We start from the raw sequence: 16820 nt of genomic DNA, 5'->3' as shown, positions 1-16820 counted from the left end.
AGCACCATCCCACAAGGTATTCTATGGATATTATCTGATTTATCCACCGGGCCAATTAACGGCACACTGTCCTACCTACTAGGTGATGGTGATTTGAACCATCCTATGTCGGGTTTGAACCGGCAGACTTCTACCAGGTATTCTATGGATATTATCTGATTTATCCACCAGGCTACTTAACTGCACACACTCCTACTTACTGTAGGTGTTGGTGATTTGAACTAGCACCATCCTACTAGGAGTATGTCGGCCGGCATACTTCTATTAGGTAGTCTACGGATATCATCTGATTTATCCACTGGGCCACTCCTATTCTAGGTGTCAGTGATTTGAACCATCACTGCCTACTAGGAGTATGTCGGGTTTGAACCGGCACACTTCTACTAGGTATACTACGGATATCATCTGACTTATCCGCTGGGCCACTTACCGGCACACAATCATGGTGAATTTCTGGGCTGCTTTAAAGTTGTCCTTCTGGAAATCAGTTTGCAAAGCAAAGTGTCACAATTATGACTAATGTGGGATTTGAACCCTGGACCTGTGGCTCCCAAGGACAGCCTCTCATCACACTGAGCTAACTGATGGTTACTACAACACAGCTTTTCTGTGCTACTTGATGTCAGTGTGGAAAGCAGTAAAGACAGTAAAGACTAGCGCGGGATTGCACCCTGGAACTTATTTTTTTGGTTTGAACTTGAGTGCGGTTTGAACCCACCATCTCCTGATCATGTGGCAGCGTCCTAACCCACTGAGCCACTGGGTCCAGACAATTCACACTGATTTTTTGTTGGTTTTCTTCTTCTGAAATCGGTCTTGAAAGTAAAGACTTGAGTGGGGTTTGAACTCACCATCTCCCGATCTTGTGGCAGCGTCCTAACACACTGTGCCACTGGGTCCAGACCATTCACCCTGCTTTTTTGTTGGTTTTCTTCTGGTACCATATGGTAACCAATCTGGTAACAACTAGGGTTAGGGTTAGGGTTAGGGTTAGGGTTAGGGCTAGTGTCCGTTGGGGGGTAATTGTGTGATTTAACATGGAGTTGATGAGAAACCGTGAAACACCCAACCCACCCGCAACAAAATCCGGGATGCCTTCAACTTGATAAGAAAATGGATTAATGGGATGGATATGCCTTTGAATGTGTTGGTTGATAGGTCGTTGGTTTTCTTCTTCTGAAATCGGTCTTGAAAGTAAAGACTTGAGTGGGGTTTGAACTCACCATCTCCCGATCATGTGGCAGCGTCCTAACACACTGTGCCACTGGGTCCAGACCATTCACCCTGCTTTTTTGTTGGTTTTCTTCTGGTACCATATGGTAACCAATCTGGTAACAACTAGGGTTAGGGTTAGGGTTAGGGTTAGGGCTAGTGTCCGTTGGGGGGTAATTGTGTGATTTAACATGGAGTTGATGAGAAACCGTGAAACACCCAACCCACCCTCAACAAAATCCGGGATGCCTTCAACTTGATAAGAAAATGGATTAATGGGATGGATATGCCTTTGAATGTGTTGGTTGATAGGTCGTTGGTTTTCTTCTTCTGAAATCTGTCTTGAAAGTAAAGACTTGAGCGGGGTTTGAACTCACCATCTCCCGATCATGTGGCAGCTTCCTAACACACTGCCCCACTGGTTCCAGACAATTCAACTGCTTTTTTGTTGGTTTTCTTCTGGTACCATATGGTAACCAATCTGGTAACAACTAGGGTTAGGGTTAGGGTTAGGGTTAGGGTTAGGGTTAGGGTTAGGGCTAGTGTCCGTTGGGGGGTAATTGTGTGATTTAACATGGAGTTGATGAGAAACCGTGAAACACCCAACCCACCCGCAACAAAATCCGGGATGCCTTCAACTTGATAAGAAAATGGATTAATGGGATGGATATGCCTTTGAATGTGTTGGTTGATAGGTCGTTGGTTTTCTTCTTCTGAAATCGGTCTTGAAAGTAAAGACTTGAGTGGGGTTTGAACTCACCATCTCCCGATCATGTGGCAGCGTCCTAACACACTGCGCCACTGGTTCCAGACAATTCAACTGCTTTTTTGTTGGTTTTCTTCTGGTACCATATGGTAACCAATCTGGTAACTAGGGTTAGGGTTAGGGTTAGTGTTAGGGTTAGGGCTAGTGTCCGTTGGGGGGTAATTGTGTGATTTAACATGGAGTTGATGAGAAACCGTGAAACACCCAACCCACCCGCAACAAAATCCGGGATGCCTTCAACTTGATAAGAAAATGGATTAATGGGATGGATATGCCTTTGAATGTGTTGGTTGATAGGTCGTTGGTTTTCTTCTTCTGAAATCGGTCTTGAACGTAAAGACTTGAGTGGGGTTTGAACTCACCATCTCCCGATCATGTGGCAGCGTCCTAACACACTGCGCCACTGGTTCCAGACAACTCAACTGCTTTTTTGTTGGTTTTCTTCTTCTGAAATCGGTCTTGAAAGTAAAAACTTAAGTGGGGTTTGAACTCACCATCTCCCGATCATAGTGGCAGTGTCCTAACACACTGCGCCACTGGTTCCAGACAATTCAACTGCTTTTTTGTTGGTTTTGTTCTGGTACCATATGGTATCCAATCTGGTACCAGACAACTAGGGTTAGGGTTAGGGTTAGGGTTAGGTGATGGACAAGATGGAAGTGATGATGAATGATAATTTTAACTGACAAGAAAGGAAACGGGTAACAATCAGTAGTGCAAAAAAACCAAAGGCATAATCAAGCAGCTTCTTGCTTCGTTCTCCCATGTTATCTCTATGTATACCAGCTTTTTCGTTTTGAAGCTTGGAATGAACAGCTTTTTTTTACGTGCTTTTTTTCTCCTGAAAACTCAACTTTGAGGCAGCTTTTAAAAGCTGGGTTTTGGCTTCGAGTTTTCACATTTTTCAAATCTGAACAAAAAAAGGAAAAAAATAGCAAATTTCTGTTTGCTGGACTCAAACAGAATTATACTAAGGTCCCTTGACCAGTTTTTGTTATTTTTCGTTTAGCGTTTTCCCATTTTTCAATTCTGAACAAAAAAAGGAAAAACTAGCAAATTTCTGTTTGCTGGAATCAAATTAAACGAACAAAAATCACAAATATGTTTTTTATATGTTGGATTCAGATTCAAATAAGGCAATTATACTAAGGTCCCCTGACCTTGTTTGCTCAATGAAAGAGTAAATGTGGGTAAATGTTCCCACAGATGGTTTTAAACAATAGTCTAAAATCTCAGTTTAGTCATCATGAACCCTGATCATCAGGGGGTATATCTGTAGATTCAGTCATTCTGGCAGGGGTAGAGGTGTCTATAATCGGGAATGTAATACTTAACCCACATTCTAGAATTTAGATGGACAGTGAAAATGTGAGGTTTGAACCCTGCACCACCGGTTTCCAAGTTCCAGGTTTATCTTTTGAGCAACACTGGCATGTTGGATATATTGGCGAACGTCTTACTTAACCCACCTTTCAGAAATTAGCTGGACAGTGAAAATGTGAGGTTTGAACACTGCACCTCTGGTTTCTAAGTTGCAGGTTTATCTTTTGAGCCACACTGGCATGTTAGATATATTGGCGAACGTCTTACTTAACCCACCTTTCAGAAATTAAATGGACAGTGAAAATGTGAGGTTTGAACCCTGCACCTCCGGTTTCTAAGTTCCAGGTTTATCTCTTGAGCCACACTGGCATGTTAGATATATCTGCGAACGTCTTACTTAACCCACCTATCAGTATTTAGATGGACATTACAAATGTGAGGTTTGAACACTACACCTTCAGCTTCTAAATTCCAGGTCTTACTTAACCCACCTTCCACAATTTAGATGGACAGTAAGAATGTTGTTCAGGAGAATTGAACTCTAATCTTCAGTTTATAAACCCCCCGGTTTATCGCCTAAACTACACTGGCATGAGCAGGGCCGGATTTACTGTTGGGCTAGGGTGGGCAACTGTACTTCGACCGACAACAAACAATATTGATCTATAAGCTAACAACATGGAGTTATCCTTCATTTGTTTCAAAGTGTTTCCCTTTTTTAACTTCCATCAGTTTGATTGCAGTTTTAATTGTTTAAGCTTTGGAACCAGTACTTTTAACACAAGTTTTGTAGTTATTTTAGTTGTTGTTGATTGAGTTGCTTTTGAGTTTAGAACCTTGAACCTTCAGTTTGAGTTCATAAACCTTTTTTAGAGCACTTTCAGTATTAACCACAGTGGAATAGTGGTTAAGATATCTGCCTTATAATCAGAAGGTTCCTCGTTCAAATCCAGCAATGACCTCTTTCCAACTTTTACCCTACTCTTGCATCTTTATCTATCTTTCACTGAAGAGCGTGCAAGAGGATGCAGTGTTCAAACCTCACATTTTCACTGTCCATCTACATTCTGAAAGGTGGGTTAAGTAAGACGTTCGCTGATATATCCAACATCCCAGTGTGCCTCAAGAGATAAATCTGGAACTTAGAAACCAAGGGTGTAGTGTTCAAACCTCTCATTTTCACTGTCCAAAGGCCTGTATCTTCAGTCTTCACAACCAAACCACCATTGTTCATACTTTATCTGTTCTCTTGCATGTTCCTCAGTGAAAGATTAGATAAAGGTAAAATAGCCAGCTATATGTTGAAGAAAGTACTTGCTGGTTTTTAACCCAGAACCTTCTGTTTGCAAGCCTTTGACTTTGACTTTGATCCCTTTGGATTCTGGGAACTAAGCTGCTTAATTTGTTTGAGGATTGTCCTGTACACAAAACAAGTATGAACTATGGTGCTGCAGTGCAGCCCTTCCGTCATTTCCGTCATTTGTTTCAAATACAGAAATGACATCTTTCGAGGTTAAGTAGCTCGTTCTCACATGTATTTTCTGTGCCAGCGTGGCACAAGAACAAATGTCAGGGGTTTCTAAACTGAAAGTTCTAAGGTTCTATGTTCAAAGCTCAAAAGCAACTCAATAATAAAAGGTTTCTAAACTGAAGATTCTGGGTTCAAAACACAAAAGCAACTCAATAAAAAAAGGTTTATGAACTCAAACTGAAGGTTCTAGGTTCTCAACTCAATCAACAACAACTAAAATAACTACAAAACTTGTGTTAAAAGTACTGGTTCCAAAGCTTAAACACTTAAAACTGCAAGCAAACTGATGGAAGTTAAAAAAGGGAAACACTTTGAAACAAATGAAGGATAACTCCATGTTGTTAGCTTATAGATCAATATTGTTTGTTGTCGGTCGAAGTACAGTTGCCCACCCTAGCCCAACAGTAAATCCGGCCCTGCTCATGCCAGTGTAGTTTAGGCGATAAACCGGGGGGTTTATAAACTGAAGATTAGAGTTCAATTCTCCTGAACAACATTCTTACTGTCCATCTAAATTGTGGAAGGTGGGTTAAGTAAGACGTTCTCCAATACATCTGACATGCCAGTGTGGCTCAGGAGATGAGCCTGGAATTTATAAGCTGAAGGTGTAGTGTTCAAACCTCACATTTTCAATGTCCATCTAAATACTGATAGGTGGGTTAAGTAAGACGTTCGCAGATATATCTAACATGCCAGTGTGGCTCAAGAGATAAACCTGGAACTTAGAAACCAGAGGTGCAGGGTTCAAACCTCACATTTTCACTGTCCATTTAATTTTTGAAAGGTGGGTTAAGTAAGACGTTCGCCAATATATCTAACATGCCCGTGTGGCTCAAAAGATAAATCTGGAACTTAGAAACCAGAGGTGCAGTGTTCAAACCTCACATTTTCACTGTCCAGCTAATTTCTGAAAGGTGGGTTAAGTAAGACGTTCACCAACATATCCAACATGCCAGTATGCCTCAAAAGATAAACCTGGAACTTAGAAACCAGAGGTGCAGTGTTCAAACCTCTCATTTTCACTGTCGATCTAATTTCTGAAAGGATGGGTTAAGTAAGACGTTCGCCGATACATCTAGCATCCCAGTGTGGCTCAAGAGATAAATCTGGAACTTAGAAACCGAGGGTATAGTGTTCAAATCTCACATTTTCACTGTCCATATAAATTCTAGAATGTGGGTTAAGTATTACATTCCCGATTATAGCTTACATGCCAGTGTGGCTCAATAGATAAATACTAGGCTTCATAAACCTAACGTCATAGGTTCAAACCTCAAACAAAACTAAAATGCCAACTAAAAACAAAAACCCTCAAACCTAAAAACAAAAAGCCAACTAAAAACAAGAACACTCAAACCTAAAAAAAACCCCCAACTCAACATAAACTGGTGGTAGGAAGCTATAAAAACCTAAAATAAATAGCAACAACTCAACCTAATGAGAAATCATTAAATAAAAAATACTGCTTTGCATAATATGTAAATGAATTAAGCTCCTCCCCATGGAGGCGGGCTCCCAAAAAAGGATCATCCCTCTAGAGGCGTGCTCCTAAAAAGATCCTCCCCCTGGAGGCGTTCCCCCAATGCTCCTCCCTCCTCCACCGGAGCCAAAAGAGAGCATGAGGAGGGAGGCGGGCCTCCTCGGCACTCTTGGCCTTAAAAAGCCAGAAATTGAAGGTTTACCCTGAGCAAGATTCAAACCCACCACCTTCAGCTTGTGAAACCTCTGCTTTTCTCTTGCGCCACTCGGCTTTTCACACTAATATGAATTTGGAGGTTGTATTTAAGGTTGAAGGGAGAGGTGACAGGTCAAGGGATGAAAATCCTCATCAGACACCTCTACCCCTGCCAGAATGACTGAATCTACAGATATACCCCCTGATGATCAGGGTTCATGATGACTAAACTGAGATTTTAGACTATTGTTTAAAACCATCTGTGGGAACATTTACCCACATTTACTTTCATTGAGCAAACAAGATGTTTAGTTTGCCTTAGTAATGTCATTCATTGCATACCAGTTATTGTCATCTCTCTTTTCTTAGTTTTAGATGACAAAAACTATAGGACTTTTAATCAAACAGAAATATAAATGTACTTGTTTGAAACATTACTTTTGCTGTATACTCATTTCAGACTTTACATTTAAACAAGGGATTTATATTTGTCACAGTATGACAAATATCAAATTAATAATCAATTATAGGCTGAGACCCATACTTGTGAACTCCATTCTGTTTTGTACCGAGTGACACGGGATGAAAATTGAATCCAACCACTTACATAAAATTTATTTATTTCAACAAACACCAATCAAAACAGCTGTGCTGTGAACAATTTAGGCTAACAAGAATAACAGTGACATTGTATGACTTTCATTTTTTAACTAGAGCACTGTAGCACTAAATGTTTTAACTATAGTTTTTTACAACTTAATTATTATGACATAGTATATCATAACTTCATATACTATTCCGATGTCAATGTAGGAATTTAAAAAAGTGACATCTTTTGTTTGAGAAGTTAGTGCAGGTCATGTGGCTTAAGTTTATCTAGTTTCTCAAACAGTGCTGTATTATAAAATATGGCTTCCAAGTTTATCTAGTTTCTCAAACAGTGCTATATAATGAGGACCACGGTTCATCTTTATATCTTAATTCTGAGAAAATGCCTCTAACACTCATGGCATGCAGCATGTCAAACCAATGATCAACTATAGGCTGAGCACAGTAGGCCTACCTGTGAACTGCATTCTGTTTTGAGCAATTGTAGCTGTAGTGACTTAAGGATACATTATTTAAATGGAATCCAACCACTTCCATTTCATGTATTTATATTGCAACAAACACCAATCAAGAATTAAGTTCACAAATTGTGAACATTGTATACATAACCATGGCAGAGTAAGAACAGCTCAGTAAATTTGACTATATGCCACCTTGGGAGTTTCACCTAAGAAATACATTAAAAGTCCTAGCTAAGGTAACCACAATGAACAACAACACAACACAGGTTCACATAAGAAAGGGATCACAGTTGTGCTTCTCAAGTTGACAAAAGTGCATTTATTTTAAACCAGACACTGTATTAAAGCACATTCAGCTCAGGCACTGTCCAAATGGAAGTTACTGGTAGTTTATTCATCAGAATCACATTTTCTTTTTAATGTAAAACCAGTCAGACTGTAGGGGAAAAGAGAGAGAGAAGTGTTAGTATGGTGAGGTTTCAAACAAACCACTCAAGCCAAAAGGGAAACACTGCAAAACCATCTTAAACACTAGACTAGACTTTATACAGACACCATGCAGTGGATAGAAGCTGGGTCCAAGTCAAGAGCCCTCCTCAGTCGCCTCCAGCTCGATCTGGTTCACACAATAAATCATTTAAAAACTAGTGGCAGTTGTTGAAACAAGCAGTTTCCTACTTTGCTCAGCCAGTGCAAACAAAGAAATACCAAACAGGAAAGACAAAATGGCCACCATGGCTTTATAGAGGAGGGGCTAATCAGTGACTGCTTACACCTGAGTAATTGACCACAGAGTCACAGAGACAGAGTCACAGACATAGCTCTCGTGACACAGAAGCATGGAAGTTATGCGTGAGAACCAAAGAAATATCCTTTTAGAGTTCAGATTACCTTTTAGGTGTGCGAAAATGTTCCTTTATAGCAGATCTGAATCCTAAACCTTCGGTTTATGAACTCCTGGTACATCCTTTGTGCTACAAAGGCATGGAAGATTCACCTAAGAACCAAATGCTTGACCTAGATGCCTTTCTGAGTTCAGATGGAGTGCGGAAATATTCCTCAGCTGTTTTGATCGCTAAGCCTTCTGCTTATAAACCTCTGACAGATCACTTCTTCCACAGAAGCATGGAAGACGCAAGTGAGAAAGAAATGCTTAACCCTTTAGAGGCATTTATGAGAGAAACTGACCATGTTTGACATGATACTGGCATGATAACAGCATAAGTTATTTTTTGCAGCGACAAACTGATTGATTGATTGATTGATTGATTGATTGATTGATCATACATCATATACATCACATGCCGTGCTCGGCCAATCAGCTGAAAATAAATGACATGAAAGGTGGAAATGGCCGTGGCCTATTTGGGGAGTTGTGTAATGTTCCAAGGCATCTCGGGGAAAAATAAGATTGTATGACCTACTGTACAGTTCAAGAGTTATAGGCCAAAATGTGAATTGGCCTGTTATATTGTCCCCATTTTTGAAAAATGTAAAGTGTCATTTCTTTCTTGGCCTAGAGGGAATATGCGTTCATAATTTGCCGCATGTTATGCAAAACGGACCAGTTCTGCAAACGTTTGAAGCCAATCGTAGCAATCAGGATGGAATATAATACATGTGACGTGAATGTCATTGTACAGTAGATTTCATTGATTGTATATAACAAATACAATGTATTTTTTCCCATATTTCTATACTATATACTTTTATTTAAATTTTTAGAACTTTGCAACTGGCGTTCATATTACTCCCTTCTCGTAGTGTACTGTGTATTACTTTATCAATTTGTTGTGTTAGCCCATTTAGACCTGAGGCCGCACCGGTGTCGCCTTTATAGCTTTTAACCACTTTAACCATTATTTTAAACTTTAGCTGTTGAAAAATAGCAGATCTACAAGCTCATAGCGCGGCACCCAGTGCCGTGCTACGACCTTGTAGACCTGCTGTTTTTGAAAAATTGTCAAAACGTGGTGAATAATTATATTATTATTATTATTATTATTATAATTATAATTATTGTGTTCTTTCCCAGCGAACGTTTTTAACTCAAATATTTGCTTCTGGGGGTCCCTGGAACAACATATTTTCAAAATGGGGTCGGCGGCCAAATACATATATAATTCTGGCGGTCCTTGACATGAAATAGTTTGAGCACCACCACTAATATAGAAAAACAGTCATGATTTAGAAGACATTTGTATAGAATCTGATCTCAGGTCAGAATGGGTTAAGGGAGCTACAACAACGCACTACTCGCTGCGTGACAATGAGAACCAGAAGGTGTGCACTGAGGACAGTGCCAGAGACAATTCAGGGGGGACTAAATCTGACAGATGGAGGAGGAGACGAGAACAGGCACGATTTACGTACGCGCATCGCACACGGCGGACGTGAAATAGTTTTGGATTGTTATCCAGTGCCCTGGCAGGCAAGCGAGACATGAAATTGCAGAAAGTTAGCTGGACTCGTAAATTAATCTGTATTTAACGAGCCTGCTGTGCAGCACCCGTTGTGCCAGACTGAGACAAAGAGAGAGAGAGAGAGAGAGAGAGAGAGAGAATGAGGGAGGTGCATGGAAGAGTGAGAGAAAAGGGAAGATGTCAAGCTTGGAGATCTGCAATTTTTCAATAGCTAAAGTATAACATAATGCTTAAAACACCACAAGGGGGTTCCCGTCCTGAATGGGATGGGATAATGTCCGACTAAAACTGGGTGTTTGGGAGAACATAGAGTGCTGCCGTGCGACAGAGCAGAGGATAAAATAATGCAGACCACAACAGACTTTGAACTTCTGTTTAATGCCATAGAAAAGTTGCGGAACGGATCTTGCGTTCCTTCGCACTCGATTGTACTGAAACCAAACTGTCGGCGACTCGGGTGTATAAGAACCCGTGGGAATCGGATTGCGTGATTGCTACTTCACTCGGACCGCCCGTGCATGTGCGACGGTTCGAGACAATGTGAAAAATATGCTAAACCAGAGTGACACAAATTAAACTTTTAATCAAGCATTTAAGTGCTCTGTCCAAGACAAAGACATGATTGTCAAAAGAAAAGTGAATACAAATAGACAAATAGAGGGCAAAAGAATACGCCTGATTCATCACAATGATGCATGTCATGTCACACACAGCAGCGCATACACAGTACACCCTAAAGACAGAGATGGCATCACAAAATGTCATTTCTTTTTTTCTTTTTTTTTTGGATTGTCACAACATTTTGTCACATGACATATAAGTAAACATTTCAGGAAACTGTCTCACAGTCTGTTTTGGAAACAGTAAATACAAATATAGATTTCTCACATCTTGAGATGTACAACGCTCAGTAACTTTTTTTTGCAGTGTTATCCAGTTCTCTCTCACATTGACATTTCTGTTTTTCACTCCTATCAAAGAAAATAATAATAATAATAATAGCATCAATACTGGCAACAATAATATTGAGTTTTTTTGATTAAAATAGCAATAAATATGTGTGCTGTTTGGAGAGTGGGACAACACTTAAGAGAATAAAAGCTGTCCCATTTATACTGTATGGCAGTCAATGCATAGACCCCATAAAGCCTCATGGGAAAAGACACAGTTATTTAAAAAATCTAATAAAAAGGCAGAAAAAAAAACATACTTGATGAAATATGGGCACCTGTTTTGGAAAGATGAGGTGTAGGATCTCGCAACAGAACAGCTGCACGCCATTGGTCCATAATATGCCACTTTTCGTGTGAGGTACTTTGTTGCCTTGTTTTCTAAAGCCTCTTTATTGTCGAGTCCCGTACTGACCAGATCCCTCAGAAGCAGCAAGCTACAAAAACGTCATCAACAACATCCTTATGTCCCTTATTTCCTTTGGTCACAGCACTTAGTCGCTGCCACGGATTCTTAAACCACAAACTCGGATTGATTGCCTCCACACGAAAATTGCAATGCATTTTTTGAGTGTGTGTGTGTGTGTGTGTGTGTGTGTGTGTGTGGCGAGTAGAATGTGTTGGTTTTTACTAGGGATGTCCCGATACACTTTTTTCGCTTCCGATCCGATCCCGATACCTCAATTTCTGTGTTAGCCGATACCGAATACCGATACCAGTGTCGGGATCTCATGTTGTGTTTATAGCTATCTAGCTATATATCTCCTGTTGTGTTTATAGCAGACTCCTCACTCAAATGTGCACTTGCAGTTTGGGCAACTCCAAAGCAAACTCCACATGTCCCAACATTTGATTTACCTGCCATAGTGTCAACCCCTTACCCCTGTGTCAGATCTGTGGTTAGACTGGCATAGTGTCAACCCCTTACCCCTGTGTCAGATCGCTGGTTAGACTGGCATATTCACCGATACCGATATGACCCGATATGACAAATAAGGGCCGATCCGATACTTTTCCCGATACCGATACAGTATCGGGACATCTCTAGTTTTTACCACGTAAGAAGGTGTTTCTTGCGATGGGACCTATGTTCCCGTCACGTCCTCCTGTCTCACCTCGTGTCTCTGTTCCCTTTGTGTTATCTCTGCTGCTCCCCAGAGTCATGGGGGCTTGCTGGACCATTGAAAGGGGACATGTTGGTGGTGGTGGCCCCCCTCGGGGCCAAAGCTTCTCTGTCCTCCGCCTCCGCTTCCTCCACCTCCATATTATCCACCCCCGGCGGCCCTCCACCTTCACCCCCGCTGTCGCCTCCTCCCTCTGTCCTGTACACTTCCACCATACCGCTCCCGTCCTCGCTGGACTCCTCGGACCCCGAAAGCACGTCCTCCTCCTCCTCCTCCTCCTCGCCGGTGGCACCGAGGCACTCTGCCGCCCCCAGGGGCCCGTTCATGGTGGCGGGGCCCGGGCTTTGGCCGTCCTCCCCGAGGGCGCCGGGCTCCCGGGCCTGGCTGTGGTGCTTGACGTGATAGCGCTGGTTCTGGAAGAACTTAACGATGGTGTGCTTGGGCAAGTCCAGCTGGGCCGACAGGGTGTGGATGGCCTCCTGGTCCGGGTAGAGCCCCACGTCGCCGATGAAGCTCTGCAGGATCCCCAGGGCCTCCAGGGAGATGCGCGTCCGCGAGCGGGCCTTCTTGGGGCCTCCGCTTCCAGCACTTCCAACCCCTGCTCCAGCTCCAGGGCCTGGGCCTACGGGGCCCGGGCCCGGGCTGGGGCCCAGACCAAGCTGAGGCCCCTCCTCTGGACACCTCAAGGCCGGTAAGGGGGTGTGGTGGTGTGTCTCCTCACGCATTGGGGGGGACGGGTCCTTCAAAGGCAGTAGTAGGGGCAGTCTGTGGAGTGCCTGTGAAGAAAACCAAAAATCGGTCACAATCGATGCCATTACATCAGGATTAAAAAAAGCACAAACGTGCATGACTATAGACTCAGTTAAATAAATGCCTTCGGTGTACCGCAGTAGCTATGTAGCTATCATGTTGCATCAAGAAGAAAGAGTTGAATTTGCTTCTCACTTGGGAGCCCCACGCTAAAAATGTCTGCCCTGACGGCAGGCACTTTGAATGAAAGAGCCCGCCACAATAGCACATAAGTGACAGTCCATATGCCCAATGCGATTAACATAATACTTCACAGAAACCACAGACTGACCAAAGTCACTTCCCTTTTTAGCAACCCCCCTGTTGTGGAGATCTGTTATAAAATGCTGGTACTGGGGCGGAAGTCTGATTGACCAGACCTCCATTGCCCACCCTTACAAGCACACACACACACACACACACGCAGTCATGCACACACGCACACGCACGCACGCACGCACGCACGCGCACACACACACACACACACACACACACACACACACACACACACGCCGCCAAGCTCATCACACAAACAAGTACAACTAACGAGGGCTTATTAGCAGGGTGGGGTGGCTAAGCACGCCCAAACACAGGAATCTCAACGCTATAAATCTGTGGTCCGTCAAAATTAAAGGGGCTAAATAAAGATAATAGTAATTCCTTTTTCTCTCCCCCTTGCTTCAATAATTACAGGGTATGTTTCGAGTAATATTGAGGTTAGGCCAGACTGGCAAGTATTTTGGTTTTAGGGGAGGTTGGGAAGACAGCGGTGGGGGGTGGGGGGGCGGCATTTTTAGCAGGAAATGTGTGGGTTAGTCATTTTACCACTTCTATTTTCAATGACTTGTGGGACGAAAACAAGATTAGGAGGAGGGGCGTTTTGAGGAGCAGGTGGTGAGGGGCGCGACAGTTAATCGATTTAATTGGTTACGACACAATGATAATTGATTTTAATGCAAAAAAAATTATTTTGGATTGGAAACGTAGCTTTTTTCATTAAAAACAACATCAGAAATAATATGATCTACAAGCGAACGTGTTGTGATGCATTGTGAGCTTGTAGATCGGTCGGTTTACCTATTTTTGTAGGAAATAGGGCAAAATAGGGCTAAAATCGTTAATCAGACAATTCAATTTAGTTCATCATAAAAAAAAAATCATTGATTTGTTCATATATATATATTTGAAGATGTAGTTGATGGAATAATACAAATGGATACGTGGATGTCAGAAGTCACACCACCTATAAAAAAATACAATGGTGAACAATATAGTTATCATTTAGTTATAGTGTCACAGTCCCGCCCCCTTTCAGAACCACGAGGGCACCAGGAAATAATTCCCCATTCATTTTCCCCATAGACGTTTCAAAAAGTATTTATTTAAAGACCTTTAAATCCTCTGACAAAGCCAACTTGGCAGGTGACAACTCATGACAATAAACACATTTTTTGGGGGCCGAACAAAAAATTAAAAAGACGAAAAACAACAAAAGAAGTTGTTTTACCCTGCCCTTTTTTTCGTCTTTCAAATTATCTGTACGACCCAATTTGTTTTTGTTTATTGTCAAATAAATACTTTTTGAAATGTCTATGGGGAAAATGAATGGGGAATTATTTCCTGGTGCCCTCGCAGGGGGCGGGACTGCAATGCTCTATAGTGCTCAGTGTTAACGGCCTTTAGACATATCCCCATGAGAGAGAGAGAGAGAGAGAGAGAGAGAGAGAGAGAGGGGGAGGGATTGATGTGGTGTTAGTAAATAAAGCTGTTTTTTTAATCAAGATATGATGTATGTGATATGAGACGTGAGGCACGAAGCAAGATGGCCGCACGGCACTGAGCTCTGATAAAGTTTCCTCTTTTTTGTATTTTTTCTGACTCACAGACCGTTTATTTTGTTCATTTTTTCAACATTGATATAACCAAAAGACCCAGTTTCACATTATGGACGGGGTAAATGATCCATTCGCCTTCACACCGCAACGAAATCAACCTCGTGTAGCACTGGCTACTGAGGCTAGCATTTCTCCGGAGGATATGGCTAAGCTAATTAAGCAAACGATTGAGACACAGCTAGCATCGTGGCAAGGAATGGTCTCCTCTCTCGTGAAAGAGGCGATTGGGCAAGCTCTGGAACCGATACAGAAAGGTTTGGCAGAAAATGGCAAGATTCTCAAGTCATTGAAAGGGCAACTGGGCGACCACGCTGAGAAGTTTGAGGCGCTCTCCACCCGGTTGGATAGCGTGGAGGCCAACGTGCGTAAAACCGAGAGAAACGATGATGCCGGCTGTGTTGAGATGTTAAAGATGCAGAAGAAACTGAACGAATTAGAAGATAGGTCCAGGCTTAATAACGTGAGATTGGTTGGACTCCCGCTTGGGGCAGAGGGTGATGATCCGAGAGGCTATCTCCAGAAGATGCTACCCAAGTGGATTCCAACCCTGAAAACCCTACGTAACGCGGTGGTCACCGTGGATAAAGCGCACAGGATCTACTCCAACAAGCAGACCGGGCCGCGAACGATGATCTTCAGGCTACTACACTTCCCCGACCGGCAGGCGATACTGGAGGGAGCGAGGAAGGCCAATCCGGTCCTCCCGGGGGGAGCCAAGCTGTTATTTTTCGCAGATTACAGTCCCGGTACGACAAAGGATCGCCGCTCGTTTAAAGAAATCCGCTCCAAATTATGGCAGGATGGAATAGAGTCATATCTCGTCTACCCGGCGATTCTGAAGGTAAACTACAAGGGCAAAAAGATGACGTTCAACTCGGCGGAGGAGGCGAGACAGGCGATCTACATTCTGGGGGCTCCGGTACGGATCGAGAACGTACATGACGAGGCGGTGGAGGACGGAGCGCGGCTAGACGACGTGGGACGAGGCGGCGAGGAAACCAGCGAGGCGTAATGGCGAAGGGTGAGCTGTATCTATCCCTGCGACCAGGATAAGAATAGACGCGGACATTCGGCTGTATCGGGGGCTTAATTTGTAGCTCCTATTTTTATTTTTTATTTTTTCATTCAAAGAAAGCCCAAGGCACCTATATCATACGTTACTATTATTATTATTGCTTTGGGCAATGCATAGCAATTGCACTATTGTACAGAGACAAGGGGACGAGAGAAAATACAGTCTGAAAATGTGTTTATTTTTTTATTTTTTTTATTTTTTACCAGGGGGTAGGGTTCATGTTTTTACATCATGTGGATGGTTATGTAAGGTTTGTTTTTATAATGCGCCACGGGTACCTGGTCCCCTGTAGGCTTGGGTGATGTTTTTATTTTATGTTTGTTCTGGGGATCGTGGAGGTGGATGCAGTGGGGCTGACGTCATAGCTGGGCAACGGTTTAATTAGGTTATTATTGAGTGTATTCTGACGAACGGGGTTATTTGAGTTGTGTTTGTATACGATTTAGAAGGCGATTTCAGGTTTTTTACATGTTAATTTTCTTTTATTACTTTTGATAACTGCCTGTGGGTATGTTTTACTTTTGTTTTATTAATATTAGGGGGGGCGGACAGGGTTCAGTGGTAGACATTGCTAAGTGTTGCTCACTGATGTTACAAAGTCAGGGGAGGGGGGCGGGGGGGTTTAGGGGCAGGGGAGGGAGGGGGGGGGGGCGCATCCTAATTCCATTACTAACTCACAACAGTGCCAAGGTTCAGGAGGGTTAGAGAGTTTGAATGTTATATCATTTAATGTCAGGGGTCTAAATACACCACAAAAACGTTCAAAGGTCTTAGATTATTTACGCAGGAAGAATATTAACATTGCGCTTTTACAGGAAACACATCTTAAACTTGAAGACACACCCAGGGTTCAAAATAAGTTCTATAAAATGGTGACGGCCTCTTCGGATGGCTCTCGCGCAAAGGGAGTGATGATACTAATGAAACGTAACATAAACATTACTGTTGATAAAATAGGCTCAGATAGGAAGGGTCGTATGACATTTT

The 16820-nt window shown here is 42.5% G+C and overlaps 1 protein-coding gene across 2 annotated transcripts in view; it reads right to left on the bottom strand.

Moving 5' to 3' along the window:
* Positions 1 to 10473: 10473 nt before the first annotated feature.
* LOC306917307 (DNA-binding protein SATB2-like) overlaps positions 10474 to 16820 on the bottom strand; it is a 63387-nt gene continuing 57040 nt past the window's right edge. For both annotated transcript variants that reach the window (XM_079495460.1, XM_079495461.1), the window contains exon 13: positions 10474 to 12850. In XM_079495460.1, coding sequence (XP_079351586.1) covers positions 12089 to 12850 — 762 coding nt within the window. In that variant the 3' untranslated portion in view covers positions 10474 to 12088. The remainder of the gene's footprint in view (positions 12851 to 16820) is intronic.

Source organism: Electrona antarctica, assembly GCF_951216825.1.
Source record: "Electrona antarctica genome assembly, chromosome: 24".
Classification (NCBI taxonomy): Eukaryota; Metazoa; Chordata; class Actinopteri; order Myctophiformes; family Myctophidae; genus Electrona; species Electrona antarctica.
Note: the sequence above shows the minus strand (reverse complement) of the source record. Positions and strands in the feature narration are given on the sequence as shown.